The sequence below is a fragment of the Umbelopsis ramanniana genome, assembly GCF_025399195.1.
Source record: "Umbelopsis ramanniana AG unplaced genomic scaffold K450scaffold_91, whole genome shotgun sequence".
Taxonomy (NCBI): Eukaryota; Fungi; Mucoromycota; class Umbelopsidomycetes; order Umbelopsidales; family Umbelopsidaceae; genus Umbelopsis; species Umbelopsis ramanniana.
Window position 1 is genome coordinate 42,066 of NW_026252177.1, and position 13,502 is coordinate 55,567.

The following is a 13,502-nucleotide window of genomic DNA, read 5'->3' on the forward strand; positions in this document are numbered from 1 at the left end:
AGTCTGCTGTATTTACTATAAAACCTGTGGATCTGTTTGCATTGATTCGCATCTTTTCTTCTTCATTCTTCCAAATGTCTTCTACTCAAGAACCCGTTGCCGAACCAACCACAGCACCCGAAGCACCTATTGAGACACCAGCAGCTGAAGTTGCACCTGCTGAGCAACAGGCTGAGACCAAAGAGGCTGCCAAGATTGCCAAAAGAAAATCTATCTTTAACCCATTCGGTAGAAAGAAGGAGGAGGCAAAGAAGGAAGAGCCTACTGCTGAAGCTAAGCCTGAAGCCGAGGTTGCTTCACCAGAGGCAAAGCCTGTTGAGGAAGTGGCAGATAAGAAGAAGTCAAAGGGTCTTAACATGCTCTTCTCCAGAACAAAGGTAAGCAGAAAGATGGCCTGGACGCTGTAAAAATTGTACACATTTTTAATATTTTTGGCGTAAAGTCTGGATCACCTCAACCCAAAGCTGAAGAGTCAGCTACAGAAACCACCAACACTGAGCTTCCCAAGATTGAACATCTTGAGCCTATCCAGCCCGAGACCATCGTAAACCAAGTCGGTTCAGAAGAGGCACCCAAGGCTGAAGAAACCAAAGCTCCTGCCAGATCCACATCACCTTTCGGTAAGCGATTTACCAACATGTTCAAGGTAAGCCACATCGTTGTGTTGTGTAAAATTGCATCGAATGTTTGTTTCTAAATACCCTCCTCCCCCTTTATCCTCCTACATTAACTTAGTTCTCAAAGAACAATGATAAAACGGAGAAGGACCAGCAGACGAAAGAGGAACAGGCTGATGCAGATGCAACAGCACAGGAGGCACAGGAGCCCACCCAACCGGCTACCGCTGAAAAGCCATTGCCAGAAGTCACTGCCACTCCAGAGGAGACTGCTGAGCAACACGTTGTTGCTCCTCAAGTCACCGCATCCGCTTAAACGCTTCATTATCCAACTATACTATTCCGTAACATATAGCGTATAATATGTTTTTTTTTTTTTTCACTTTTTACTAATAAAAAATAATAGCGTACGTTGCAATATCGATATCTTTGATATCTAGAGGAGTGGGCAGGGTTAAAATGCACCTCACCGTACCCAAGAAGGGGAATCAACTTGTAGAGGTATTTTATCCATTCAATCAGACTATTTCAAGCAGGTCGTATACTTTCAGGCACGGTTTTTCTCGGACCTAAGTCAACCGCCATGTAAATCGAAGACACCTAACTTTTAGTGAGTTGTTGTCAAACCCAGTAGTAGTAACAGTACGAAATTATCCAAATCATATTATGTCAGTTGTTTAACACTGCTTTTAATTGATAAGGGGTTATAATCACCTCGCAAAAATGAACAAAACAGAATTTGAATATGCTCTTTGAGAGCAAATGATCGGTGAATTGCTGCTCCTGTGATTAAATGATCCCAGCATGTGTAAATATATGAAGAAAAAGGAAACGCTGAACGACCCGCCATGATCGATTCAGCGTTGTCAGAAAGGCTGCCTTGCTCCAAACGCATATGCTTGTCCCGAAGGTGCTAATATGCTGTCTTTTCAGCTCAATAAATCACGAAGGCCCGTAAAGAATTTGCATATCCATTCACTGACTGAAGGTATATTGATTATAATCCGAGACTTGCAGTCGTTGTGAACCCATAAGGTACAAACTGGGGTACAGGGGTAAGATAGCGCCGAAATATTTTTTCTTGCGGGGTAGCAGGAGGTGAAAACAAAAAATCCTGATTGAAGGGAACCGACTGTAATGGGAATGATGGGATAGCAATCTTTCTTAAGTACGTTGACCACATTTCAAAGCAGCGGGAAACGTACAAAAAATTGAAAAACCAAGCATCTGTTTATCAAATATCTATCTAAAATACTAAAATCTAGCCTGATTTTTCCTCTATTTTACAGCCTTTGTACAAACATAAAAGATACAAAATCAAGATGAAAGGGCCATCACTGGGGCACCAGTATCAGTCAATTCTCGCTGGTCGAGATTGATGACAACGCCATCCTCCCTGACTACGTTGAAAACCAAGGTTTGCCATTGGTTACCGTCTCTACGTGATGCAAAATGGACCTTGGCCGTTTGACCTGATATTTGTACTGAGTAAAGGGGGACTATACGTGGGATTAAAAAACGTTGTTGTTACTTACCATTGTCGCCTTTGATATTAAACTTGATATTGACTTGACCCTTCAAGTGATTGACGGAGCCGTCAATCCAAGCCCAGGAGTCAGCATACCCAACGTTTTCTCCAAGTAGAGCGCGAACTCGAGGATCATAGCGAACGGTAAAAAGTGTTCCGTGCACAACGCTGCTGGATTGTCGCTGATAGTTCATAGCATAAGAAAGTCCTCCTATCCACAGAGACACACCTACTATGCCTGCTCCGACCAAAAGAGGTGTTCGACGAGGTGCTTCTTTGGGCAAGGACCGACGCTCTCGAGGAAGATTGGAAAGGTATCGTCTTGATTGACGGGATGTGTTCAATGTCATTGCTCTAGCCATAGAGAGCATTGAAGTGCTAGCTCGCGTACTAAACATGTTTAGATTATGGGTTGGAAATGCTCAGGTATCAAGAGTTGACATTCCAAAAAAAAAAAATATAGAAAATATTCGTTCGCAGATTGAATTGACTCACGTTGGCCGAGTGAGTGGTTTATCATTCTGTTCGACGGCGATACCCGTCTATATCAAGCTGGAAGCAGTAATGATTGACAAGGCTATGGCGAATGATATGTTTGCTTACTTTGAAGATAAATACGCGTATTTATAAAGTCAGGTGTGGTGCACAGTCGTTGGAATACACTGGCTAGCAAATAATCTTACACAACTTGCCTCAATGTTTGGTACACAGCTTTCTATATCGACATGACCTTACCCAAATGATGGCAAAAATGTGGATGCAAAACAGCTTTACCATCTATGGTCATCAAGGGTGGCGTGAAGTCGACGTTGGGTTTTGGGATTTACACATTTTATGATATCAGACTCAACGATACAAGCGAACAGAATGGAGTAAATCTATGCTAAGCCAGTGAGTTGTTTCGTTTCCTTTTCACTTTCCTCTATATCCTGCGACACATATTTATCCAGTAACTAGTAAAAAGAAGAAGTGTAGAACAATTAACAATCGTGATATAAATTGCCGCCAAAGGTTTGTTGTTGATACTTACTTGTTGCCTTCGTCTTTGCACAAGAATTTGCTCAATTTCCTGCTGTGTTGGAACAGCTGCGCCTTTTGCTAAATTATCACTTATTGCGCCATTGACGTCGAGTTGCTGTGTCCGCGTGTCTTCGCCATCGACCTGCATTTCGTCGGGTACGTCGTCCGGTTGATATGTTATATCCTTGCTCTGCTCAAGCAATTCCTTCTGTCTTTCCGCTTCGTATTCTAAAAGGCTCCCGTCTTCTTCGTCACGATATCCGTAATAATCCGCGTCCACATTTCTGTATAAATCTTGTCTTGTCTTCTTGACAGGTTCTTGGGCTGCTTACAATAATTCAGCATTGAATAAATACAGATGACCTGCTGACACCGCTCTCAACGTACCTTCTTGCTCGAACAGCTCTCGAACGCCTGGAAGATCTTTGGCTCTACCGAAATACCTAGAGATGGATAAAATTAGTTACATGAGGTTTACTCGAATCATCCATTTGATTCGCGTCAGTTCAAGGAACTTACTTGTATCCTCTATTACCAGGCACCTCCCTGCCTTCTTGGTCCATCAGCCTAGGAGCTATTTTCTATACAAATTAATGAATCATGTGTTAACAAGTCAAAACCTTTTCCATCCATGTTGCAAACTGTACGAAGCACCCTCATTGTTTGACTTACGAAATAATCCGGACCTCCTAATTCCTTTATCCGGTGTTCCCACGCCAGCTTTTCTCTCATGAGCTTATTGATCTCATCGTTGAGGTCGCGAACTTGGTAATCGGAAAGACCGGCTATAGAGGACTTACGGTCAACGTAGGGTTAAGGTGGCGCTTGATGAAAAACAAAACACTGCTTACTATCTTGAATCTTGGACACTTTTCGCGAGATTTCACTCAGCACCTGTCTTCTCCATTTTTCTGATTCTGGCAAGTTTCTGACTTCGGATGCGACAGCAGGTCTCTTTTTCTGAGGCCGTGACAATCCTAATTCTGCAGCTTGCGCCTCTCGAAAGCGATACAGCATGGACTGAGCCTTTTCTTCATTACGTGCCTAATGCAATGGTATGGTTAGTCGTTAAAAGAACGTTTGTATGAGGGCAATTATAGAGATTCGACAAAAGATCAATTACCATTTGAGTAGCTGGATCGTGTTACTTGATTGCAATGGATTCGCAGTGCAGTTTTTCTGCACTGTATTTTTTGATCGCCCAGATTGATCACGTGATTGAAAGAAGGGTTTGCCCTCCACTCATTTGACAGCCAAGCGAAAAAAAAAAATTCGGGATGCTGTTAAGCAGTAATTTACGCATAATCAGTATTATTATTTTATTATTATTACATTATAGCTTTCATTTCAAGAGGGTCGATAAGCTTCCTAAACAACTGTGTTTAACTTGAAAGGGACTTTCTTGCTGCGGCTTTTGTTCCAAATGACACACCCCAATATTACCCAGTTGCAAATCGAATGCCATTCAGATAGTGATGAATGACGTCCAATAGTCCATGAGTTCTCTCTTAGTTAAGTATGTAAGGCATCAAATAATGCTACATCAATGCGTTGGCAGGATAGCATGAAGCAACCCTACATCTCAGAAGTGGCACCGCTATTTTCCGTTGGTATCACAAGCTTTACCTTTTTGGATAGACTGAGGGCACAGACAGTTTCCTTCAAACATGAACGTGGTTTCGTCTTAGTAAAGTTCGCTAAAGAGAGGAACCAGTGCAAAGGTACTTCAAAAGCTCAAATGCGACGATCAACATCATAAAAACCTAATGTGCTTTATCTCTTCACCGTGTTACGTGCAGTTTGCTTACAATACCCATAACAGTACGTTAGGCAATCTTTTTTTTTTTTTTTCGCTTTTCGTCTTTCTTAAAAGTGACAGCTGACCCAGAACAGAACTGTGTACATCTACCCCAAAAGTTAGAAAGATATTTGTTTGCGTAACAAACAAAGGAAAGAAAGATCTGGTGGCTACACACTTTGCCCGTTCAAACAGATAAACAAAAAGGATATTTGTATCAAAGAAGTCGGCCGTGTAGAAAAAGGCAAGAAACTCGGAGATGCGGTCAATAGCGAGTGGATGACAGTGCCTAACTATATATAAACTCACAACAGGCCCATTTATGCCAGTAGGGTAGAAAATCAACCTTATTACAAAAAGGAATATCCGGGAGGTTGGTGATGACTTGGCTTGGGAGTGAGCACGATTTTTTTTGTGATGGTGCAGCAGTTCCGGTCAAAGGCGCCATTTTTCCAAAGATCTATCCGCTTCTCGCTATGACACATAAAGAATGTAATATGAGAGACAAGAGAGTCGAGCCCTTCAATATTTACGTGATCGGTATGAACAAAATTGCCTAATGGCACGCAGATTGCAGTGAAACAGCCGCTTTGGTGGATGCAATATATTGATCTCCAGTCTGATTTCACCTTCAAGACGAATGTTGTGTCTACAGTTTAGATAGAAAAGAATCTTTCTCCATGTTAGAATGAAAGATCGTCAGAGAAGCCCCATTCCAAATATCGCCAAACTACCTGTGTATGGGCAACGCCTGCAAGCGCGAACCTACAAAAAGAAAACAAATGACAGCAGCCCTTCTCTGCGCCGAAGGTTCTTGTCCTACCCCAAAAATTATGGGGCTCCAGGTTCGTCTTTTTTCCTTCGCTTATCAAGACATGATCACCAAAGAAGTGATCAGTGTATAAAGAACTACAAGTACGACAAAATAGGTGCCATGTTTCATGCAGTGATCCCAAAATATTTACATTTGTAACAGGGAGAGTCAAAGGACCCTTAGACCGCGCGACTACAGGTTAGTTGCAATGCAAATTTAGCAATCGAAAAGGTGATTCAACTGTAATCAGCGTTACAAAGGAAGTTCAACCTTCTTTTGGATGTAATTACACACTTACTGTGGATGCAGTTGTGAGGATTACAGTATGTATTTATGTTTCGACTAGCAGGACATGCTGTCTTTGTGAAATTTCCACCCATTTTTTTTTTTCTTTCTATTTATTTTAAGTCACTTTTCCTATCAAGGTCTATTCTTCCCAACTCTTCTTCTTCCGCTTTTCATCAAAGTTTGTCTTTGTTATCTACACGAAGTATTTTCTACCGAAAAACCATTCCTCGCATTCACCTGCTCATATTTAGCGTTGAAGGAGGATGCCACCGCCGCCAATTAAACCCGTTAATTTAACCGGAGGACAATGGTAAGCGAAATACCCAGAGCATTTACTAATCCAACATCCCTAACGCGCCATCTTTCATTTTGCGTTGTTGTCACTTCGGTGTTGGGCGATTACAGTGATCACTGTGGACAGGTAAGAAAAGCTTCTCTTGGCCATGCTGTACGAGCGGAGATCTAATTATATATTTTTTATATATTTGACTGGCGGTCTTTTTGGCAGTGGGGTCACACAAGAAAGACATGCTCACTCTTGAGATCGAAATGAAATGAAAAGCAGAACAAGCTCTTCGTTGGATATGGCTGGTTCATATCCCCTTTAAAATTACCAAAAGCCAAACATGATTCAAGTCTAGTATAAAAGCATTCGTAAAGCCGACCTAAAAAAGCTGAAAAGTATAACCACCACCCCCACAACAACACCAACTTCAAGAAAAAATCTCAACACTACAACACACTCAACAACAATTACTGTCTCCCCGTTCAAGGCAGCCCACTTTAAAATTTGTTTCCAGCTCTTCCTACTGTTTTTTTTATGTTTACATTTTACCACTCATACTCCCTTATATTTTGCTGATTATGTTCTATACATTCGCAAAGCCCTATATGACCTCTCCATTTACCTTAAGCTGTTAAAAAGCCAAGCCAAAAATGCAGTGTCCAGTATAAATAATGAAGCCAATTTTTCCATCATCAATGACGTTCTGCTTCCATTTTAAAAAAATCTGCCGTCATCGGCCCTGATGGTTAGCGATGATCTCTTCAGGCACTTCTGTCCATGCAAATGTTTAATTTGGTGTGGAATTTCACGAGAGTGTCTGTCAAAACCATCAATCATATGAAAGAGGCACGTGAAAATTTGGGAAGTCATTATCCCAAAACGGAACATTTGTTGGTACTAATTGCCGCCTATTAAAAGGCGACTTTGCTCATTCATTCGCTTGTTTATCCAACAATCCTTCAAAATGTCTTCTGCAAAAGCAAGAGTTCAAGCCGTTAAGCAGCACCTTTCCCCGGAAGAAGAGAGAGCCCTCGCTGTCTCGTAAGTAACCTCTCAAAACCGCGTCTCGTAGGCCTCCTCACCGTAACTTACATTCCCATTGCATTAGCCCCGTTGAGAGCATGAAAGAAGAAAGAAACAAGGCTGCCTTTGATATTAGAGCAATGACTTATCTTTTGGACGGAGGAAAGTCTGCTACTCTGGTAAGTGTTTTGATCAAAACCTCGGTAGCGTACCGTGACGTACTCATGGCTGACTGGGGTTACCTCACCCTATAGGTCAGAGAACGTATGATGCTAGAACTTGAGCGAGATCAAGTTTTTCGTATGAATGACTTCCACGACCTTACCAAGGATCAATTGCGCGAGAGAACAATGGAGAAGGTACGATTTCTGTCCCTTTTTTTTTTCTTATTGTCGCAGGCGGTTTCGCATGGAGTTTGGGTATTAACTTTGTCTATGCAGTTTCGCAGCTTGCTTCACCATTTGACCAATGAATCCGTCAATACTTTCAGAAAGCGTATGGAGGTGGTTTCTTTGGTTGATCCTGGTTTCTGGACCCGCTTCGGAGTTCACTGTTAGTATGCCCTCTACATGCATGTGGGTTTCTTGAAAGCTTTCACATGACAAAACCTTGCTAACATATGTCTCACTTATCAGATGGCTTGTTCTTTGGTGCTCTTCAAGGAAGTGCAACACCTGGTCAATTCAGCTACTGGGCATCTAAGGGTGCTGTTTCCTTGAATGGAATGATTGGTTGTTTTGCCATGACCGAAATCGGCCACGGATCCAACGTTGCTGGTGTTGAAACCACTGCCACATTCGATGAAGCCTCTGATCAATTCGTCATCCACTCTCCCACTATCACTGCTACCAAGTGGTGGATCGGTGGTGCTGCTCATACCGCTACACATGCTGTCGTGTTCGCTCAGCTTCTTGTTGGAGGCAAGCGATATGGCGTCAAATCCTTTGTTGTTCCATTGAGAGATCCCAATGATTATTCTCTTCTCGCTGGTGTTAACATTGGTGATATCGGCAAGAAGATGGGCCGTGACGGTATTGACAATGGTTGGATTACTTTTACCAATGTCCGCATCCCTAGATCCTATATGTTGATGAAGCATACCAAGGTCTCACGCTCCGGCCAAGTCAAGGAACCCAAGTTACAACAATTGGTAAGTTGTATCAGAATAATGACTACCTTATTTCTTCATCCATTCCTAATGTTCTTCCAACATGAAAGACCTATGGTGCTTTGTTGCAAGGTCGTGCCGCCATGGTAGTCGATAGCGGTAATGTCGCCAAGAAGGCTTTGACCATCGCTGTCCGATATGCTGCTGTCCGCCGCCAATTCGCCACCAAGGCTAACCAAGGTGTCGAAACCAAGCTTCTTGATTACCCTATCCACCAACGTCGATTGATGCCACTTTTGGCTCAAGCTTTCGCCATGCACTTTACGGGTACTGAAATGATGGAAATGTATCTTACCATGATGGACCAGTTGGAAAGTGCCAGCCCAGATGATGCTGATCTTCAACAAGTTATGGAGAATTTGAAGGAAACTCACGCCACTAGCGCTGGTCTTAAAGCTTTTTGTACCTGGAACTGTCTCAATACCATTGAACAATGCCGTCAAGCTTGCGGTGGTCATGGTTACTCTGCTTATACTGGCCTTGCTGGAATGTATCAAGACTTTGCTGTTCATTGTACCTGGGAAGGTGATAACACCATCTTGACTTTGCAAGCTGGCCGATATTTGATCAGCTCCTACCGTGAAGCACAAGAAGGCAAGAAGCTCGGCTCTGGTGTTGCATATCTTAATAATCTCAACCAACTCATTGGTAAGAAGTGCTCAGTCAAGAATGTTGAGGAGATTGTTTCCGTTCAAGTCATTACCGAAGCCTGGGATGTGGTTTGTGCCAATGCCGTTCAGCAAGCTGCGGAAGAATTCGATGGCTGCGTCAAGCGAGGCGTTGATGTTGATGAAGCATATGAACAATGCTCACAATCTCGTCTTTATGCTGCCAAGCTTCACTCTTATGGATACCTCTTCAAGCGCTTCGTCGACGGTATCTCCAAGGCCTCCGAAGATTTGCGCAAGGTGTTGATCGATGTCTGCTACCTTTACGGTCTCTATACCATTGAAGATAATGCCGGCGCTTTCTTGCAATATGAATACTTCTCTCCTGCTCAAATTAGCTTTATTCGATCCAAGGTCAACGGCCTTTGCAAGATCGTCCGTGATCAAGCTATTCCTCTGGTTGATGCATTCAACTACTCTGACTACATTGTCAACAGTCCTCTCGGTCGCAAGGATGGTGATGTTTACGTCCATTACTTTGCTCAAGTCAAGCAACAGAACCCTCCAAAAGAACATCCTTACTTTGACCGACTCATCAAGCCTCTCATCCATCGAAAGGCAAATGAAGATGATCTCGATGAAGATGAAGAAGGTGGTCTTGAAGACGAAGATGAAGAGGAAGACGCCGAGTAAACGTTTGCGTTTGCTATTGTCTCGATTGGCTTCCAGATGTACCATTATAGACTGTTTTGTTCTTAACTCTCCACCCACGCCATCTATATAATGCTTTCCCCTTATTATTTATGTGAACTACTTTTTTGGCCTGGAAGAACACTTGACGGTGTGTCAATAAACTTGTACGATAGAAATTTGTTATGGGAAAAAGAAATGATTCTCTATTGATGCTGATAAATAAATACAAATATGAAAAAGGAAAGACGAGCAATGTAATACTATGTCATTATAAGCGTTACCATCTGTCTATGATGAATGGTTTTAGCATGAGGGCATAAGGGAATGAATCTTATTCTCTGGAGATATCGCGACCGAGAATGTTCTTCTTGATCCAGTCAGTGACAACGAGTGATCGGTTACGGCCAGAGAAGAGGTTGGAAAGATAAGCGGAGCGCCAGAACAAGAAAGTGGCTAAACAGAGCAACATCAGTAACATGCATGAAGCAGGTACGACTTTTGTCAAAGAGATAACTTACCGACACCACCGGATGCGACATTACCGCCACCGAAGGGCAAATCAGCAATAGCACGGTCAGATCCAATGTAGCTGTGAGATCAACCCCAAACGGACAGGGTTAGTCATATATTTTACCTCTGCCCCAACCTAGCACGAACATGAATTCAACTTACGCCAATGAACCTTGGTGAGTGTATTCGAAAGGCTTGATGGATTTGGCCTTTTGCAACTTGCGAGCCTTCTTCTCCTTCTCATCGCCATCCTCCAGAGTCTTGAGCTCCTCCTCCATCTTATCGCAAACAGCGAGCTGACCAAAGAGGCGAGCAAGGTATTTACCTTGTTGAGATGCAACTTGAGCAGTAGGGGCGTACTTGGTGGCAGAAGCATCACCGAGAGCATAGATACCCTCAGTTCCGTTCAATTGGAGCCAATCGTCAACAGCCAAACCACGACGAACAGTTTGGTGTTCAGGCAACTTAGCCATCAAGTTACGGATAACGGGGCGGACGGTGTTACCAGTAGCCCAAACCAACAAACCATAAGGAATGTTAGCCTTAGTACCATCAGCTTGCTGAACGATAATTTCCTTCTCCTTGACTTCCTTCACCATAGTCTTGGTATGGATGGTGATGTTCTGTTCCTTGAAGGTGGTTTCAGTGTAATCGATCAATTGCTTGGAGAAAGCAGGGAGGACGTTGGGAAGAGCTTCAACAAGAGTAATCTTGATCTTCTCAGCAAGTTCTTAAAAAAAAAAAAAAGACAGTGCATGTTAGCTGCGAGATTCCATTGTAATAATGCATGTTATCAGTTCATTTATACGTACCAGGATACCAGGAAGCAAGATCTTCCTTGAGGAAATCGTGAAGTTCGGCAGCATATTCGATACCAGTGGGACCACCACCAACAACGACCATATGCAACAAGCGCTCAATTTCCTCTTCAGCTTGACCGGGGAAAGCTGCAGTCTCAATGCAGTCCATGACCTTGGTACGGATCTTTTGAGCATCCCAGACCTCCTTCAAGAAGCATGCATGCTCCTCAACACCCTTGATACCAAAGGTTTGGTTGGTAGCACCAGTACCAATGACCAAATAATCATATTCAAGAGTTGCTTGGGCAGAATCACCCTTAATTTCGGAATTGTCTAAACAGAAAATTCGCACATGTCAGTGACTGTGCTAAAACATATCGGAATGAAGGCCAAAATACATACCAGCAATGGTAATGGTCTTCTTGACGGGGTCAATCTCGGTACACTCAGCCTCATAGACCTTGACTTCGCGAGACTTGTGGCGGGTAATGAAACGGGTAGGCTCAACGATGGATCTAACATCAATGGTACCGACAGTACAACTGGGCAACAAAGGAGTGAACAAGAAGTAGTTACGGGGAGAAACAACCACCTATGTGATGTATGATTAATGTCACAAACCCATAATGAAATATCAGGCATGTGAAAAATGCAAACTTACGACATTGTACTGTTCGGTATCAATGGACTTGAGGAAGGAAGTAGAAGCCCATCCGCTACCCAAAACCACAATGGTGCGCTTGGAAGCATCAAATGGGAGCTGTTCGCCGGGGAAACGTTGGTGATACATACCTAAGTTGGCCATATTTAATATCGTGAAGTAAAGCTTAGTAGCTCTTATCAAGCAAACTTACTGTAAAGACCATAACCAACAGCGCCGACCGTGCCGTACTTGACAACAGACTTGAAAGTTTGCCATTTGCCGCGCTTAGGAGATGCACCAGCAACGGTGGAAGCCAAACGCTGCTGAACAAGACGGGGTGCGGCAGTCAAGCCTCGTTGGGCAGTTCCAACAGTAGACACTAGATGGCATGAACGAAATGAACAGCATGTTAGGTTTCTGAACACTAATCACCTTTTATGGTATACTGACAAGGGTCAGGGGCAAACACAATGAAACTGATTGTACGCTTACCTCTAAGGACTTGAGAAGCTCTCTGCATGATAGAAAACAAGCGCTTGTGGATAAGGTAAAGGAGTGATCGGATAGGAAACTCGACACGACGCTTTTACTCAAAAGTCAGAATGAAAAAAAAAAAATTATAATAACATACAGAGATTATCGGGCGGCGTTCGAATCGGTCTCAACCCTTGCTCGAGCAAATTGAAAGGCTCGTTTGCCTGATGGAGAATTTTATCGGTTGTATTGTACCATGTCGGGATTATTCTATGCATAATATACAGTGTAAAACGAGTGGACTATTGTATGCAAATTCTACCATCTTTATCAACAACAACCTTCAATCCTTCAAACGCTTCCTTGATATCATCCTTCTTGGCCTTGTTTTTGGGATGCGACGTGATTTTCTTCACAACCTTCTTTTTGACATCCTTCAACACCAAATCAGAGCCCTGTAAAGATGGAAGAACAATGAGTTTGGATCACGATAGCTGAGTGGAGATGTAATCTTTTTTTAGAGACCTACCTTTGCAACAACAGCGGGGATGGCCAATAAAATGTTATCACCTAGATCTTCACTCAGTTCCTTGTCACTCCAAACTGTCAATTTCTTCTTTTTCTTTGGCTTTTCCTCCTCCTCTTCACTTTCACTGGATGATGAAGAAGATGAAGACGAAGACTCCTCCTTCTTTCTCTTTTTATCCTTCTTCTTGTCTGCTGATGGCTCCTTCTTCTTGTCCTGAATTTCAGCAATGATAGATTGGGGCTGAGAGGCAGGCTTCACAGTTTGGCTTGAATTCTTTTGGTTGTTGCCATTACCATTCTGACCCTACAAAGCCGGCAACATATGTCAGTCTTCTTCACCTTTCCTAGGTCCACATCGCATTTTAATTCGCTTCTTGAACCTAAACCTCCCATTGACTTACCTTCTTTGGACCTTTGTATACTGACTTTTCATATTTCTCGGCTTCGCTGATACATGAAGTATGGGACTTGTAGTCGTTGTTTTGAAAAGTAGTTGAACAGTCAATGCATGTGAATGTTGCCCAGCAGCGCTGTCTATGTTGATCTAACTTTGGCTTCTTCACCACGTCGCAGCAAGCATCACACTGAAAACTACTCAAAGATCAGTATCCAAATCATTCCCTAGAAAAAGGGATCGCTGGGATCGTACCTAACCATTTCGATTAATGTTAAAGTACTGTAGGCACAATTGATTTTAAGCTTTT

At 42.8% G+C, this 13,502-nt stretch overlaps 6 protein-coding genes across 6 annotated transcripts; 2 read left to right on the plus strand and 4 right to left on the minus strand.

Annotated features, from left to right (window-relative positions):
• Positions 1 to 49: 49 nt before the first annotated feature.
• On the plus strand, positions 50 to 1,043 carry K450DRAFT_261969 (uncharacterized protein). Its single transcript, XM_051592391.1, has 3 exons — positions 50 to 377; positions 443 to 646; positions 736 to 1,043. Exons 1-3 carry the CDS (start codon positions 75 to 77, stop codon positions 931 to 933), a joined length of 705 nt encoding a protein of 234 aa, XP_051440430.1. The 5' UTR covers positions 50 to 74; the 3' UTR covers positions 934 to 1,043.
• A 711-nt stretch (positions 1,044 to 1,754) lies between these two features.
• K450DRAFT_261973 (uncharacterized protein) lies at positions 1,755 to 2,598 on the minus strand. Its single transcript, XM_051592392.1, has 2 exons — positions 2,153 to 2,598; positions 1,755 to 2,089 (listed from the first exon to the last, which is right to left on the minus strand). The coding sequence occupies exons 1-2, from the start codon at positions 2,541 to 2,543 to the stop codon at positions 1,935 to 1,937; spliced, it is 546 nt and encodes a 181-aa protein (XP_051440431.1). The 5' UTR covers positions 2,544 to 2,598; the 3' UTR covers positions 1,755 to 1,934.
• Positions 2,599 to 2,899: 301 nt separating this feature from the next.
• On the minus strand, positions 2,900 to 4,416 carry K450DRAFT_261981 (uncharacterized protein). The gene is made up of 7 exons (XM_051592393.1): positions 4,289 to 4,416; positions 4,017 to 4,209; positions 3,838 to 3,950; positions 3,685 to 3,746; positions 3,553 to 3,608; positions 3,176 to 3,489; positions 2,900 to 3,098 (listed from the first exon to the last, which is right to left on the minus strand). Exons 1-7 carry the CDS (start codon positions 4,289 to 4,291, stop codon positions 3,024 to 3,026), a joined length of 816 nt encoding a protein of 271 aa, XP_051440432.1. The 5' UTR covers positions 4,292 to 4,416; the 3' UTR covers positions 2,900 to 3,023.
• A 2,872-nt stretch (positions 4,417 to 7,288) lies between these two features.
• K450DRAFT_284372 (uncharacterized protein) lies at positions 7,289 to 10,310 on the plus strand. Its single transcript, XM_051593504.1, has 6 exons — positions 7,289 to 7,392; positions 7,460 to 7,553; positions 7,629 to 7,733; positions 7,815 to 7,926; positions 8,010 to 8,524; positions 8,593 to 10,310. The coding sequence occupies exons 1-6, from the start codon at positions 7,316 to 7,318 to the stop codon at positions 9,841 to 9,843; spliced, it is 2,154 nt and encodes a 717-aa protein (XP_051440433.1). The 5' UTR covers positions 7,289 to 7,315; the 3' UTR covers positions 9,844 to 10,310.
• On the minus strand, positions 9,975 to 12,426 carry K450DRAFT_261988 (uncharacterized protein). The gene is made up of 9 exons (XM_051592394.1): positions 12,289 to 12,426; positions 12,008 to 12,175; positions 11,815 to 11,945; positions 11,556 to 11,745; positions 11,166 to 11,486; positions 10,516 to 11,083; positions 10,362 to 10,432; positions 10,125 to 10,296; positions 9,975 to 10,055 (listed from the first exon to the last, which is right to left on the minus strand). Exons 1-8 carry the CDS (start codon positions 12,314 to 12,316, stop codon positions 10,175 to 10,177), a joined length of 1,599 nt encoding a protein of 532 aa, XP_051440434.1. The 5' UTR covers positions 12,317 to 12,426; the 3' UTR covers positions 9,975 to 10,055; positions 10,125 to 10,174.
• Positions 12,427 to 12,777: 351 nt separating this feature from the next.
• Positions 12,778 to 13,502, minus strand: K450DRAFT_261996 (uncharacterized protein). The gene is made up of 3 exons (XM_051592395.1): positions 13,448 to 13,502; positions 13,200 to 13,389; positions 12,778 to 13,102 (listed from the first exon to the last, which is right to left on the minus strand). The coding sequence occupies exons 1-3, from the start codon at positions 13,453 to 13,455 to the stop codon at positions 12,788 to 12,790; spliced, it is 513 nt and encodes a 170-aa protein (XP_051440435.1). The 5' UTR covers positions 13,456 to 13,502; the 3' UTR covers positions 12,778 to 12,787.

Coding starts and splice junctions, on each gene's coding strand:
- K450DRAFT_261969 (XM_051592391.1), top strand. CDS start 75: ATGTCTTCTACTCAAGAACCCGTTGCCGAACCAACCACAGCACCCGAA. Junction 378..442: donor TGCTCTTCTCCAGAACAAAG/GTAAGCAGAAAG, acceptor TTTGGCGTAAAG/TCTGGATCACCTCAACCCAA. Junction 647..735: donor GATTTACCAACATGTTCAAG/GTAAGCCACATC, acceptor ACATTAACTTAG/TTCTCAAAGAACAATGATAA.
- K450DRAFT_261973 (XM_051592392.1), bottom strand. CDS start 2,543: ATGTTTAGTACGCGAGCTAGCACTTCAATGCTCTCTATGGCTAGAGCA. Junction 2,090..2,152: donor TAATATCAAAGGCGACAATG/GTAAGTAACAAC, acceptor TACAAATATCAG/GTCAAACGGCCAAGGTCCAT.
- K450DRAFT_261981 (XM_051592393.1), bottom strand. Junction 3,747..3,837: donor TAGGAGGTCCGGATTATTTC/GTAAGTCAAACA, acceptor TAATTTGTATAG/AAAATAGCTCCTAGGCTGAT. Junction 3,099..3,175: donor TGCAAAGACGAAGGCAACAA/GTAAGTATCAAC, acceptor TCTTTTTACTAG/TTACTGGATAAATATGTGTC.
- K450DRAFT_284372 (XM_051593504.1), top strand. CDS start 7,316: ATGTCTTCTGCAAAAGCAAGAGTTCAAGCCGTTAAGCAGCACCTTTCC. Junction 7,927..8,009: donor GACCCGCTTCGGAGTTCACT/GTTAGTATGCCC, acceptor CTCACTTATCAG/ATGGCTTGTTCTTTGGTGCT. Junction 8,525..8,592: donor AACCCAAGTTACAACAATTG/GTAAGTTGTATC, acceptor CCAACATGAAAG/ACCTATGGTGCTTTGTTGCA.
- K450DRAFT_261988 (XM_051592394.1), bottom strand. CDS start 12,316: ATGCAGAGAGCTTCTCAAGTCCTTAGAG. Junction 11,487..11,555: donor GAAGACCATTACCATTGCTG/GTATGTATTTTG, acceptor TTTTCTGTTTAG/ACAATTCCGAAATTAAGGGT. Junction 11,084..11,165: donor TCTTGCTTCCTGGTATCCTG/GTACGTATAAAT, acceptor TTTTTTTTTAAG/AACTTGCTGAGAAGATCAAG.
- K450DRAFT_261996 (XM_051592395.1), bottom strand. Junction 13,103..13,199: donor TATACAAAGGTCCAAAGAAG/GTAAGTCAATGG, acceptor CCGGCTTTGTAG/GGTCAGAATGGTAATGGCAA.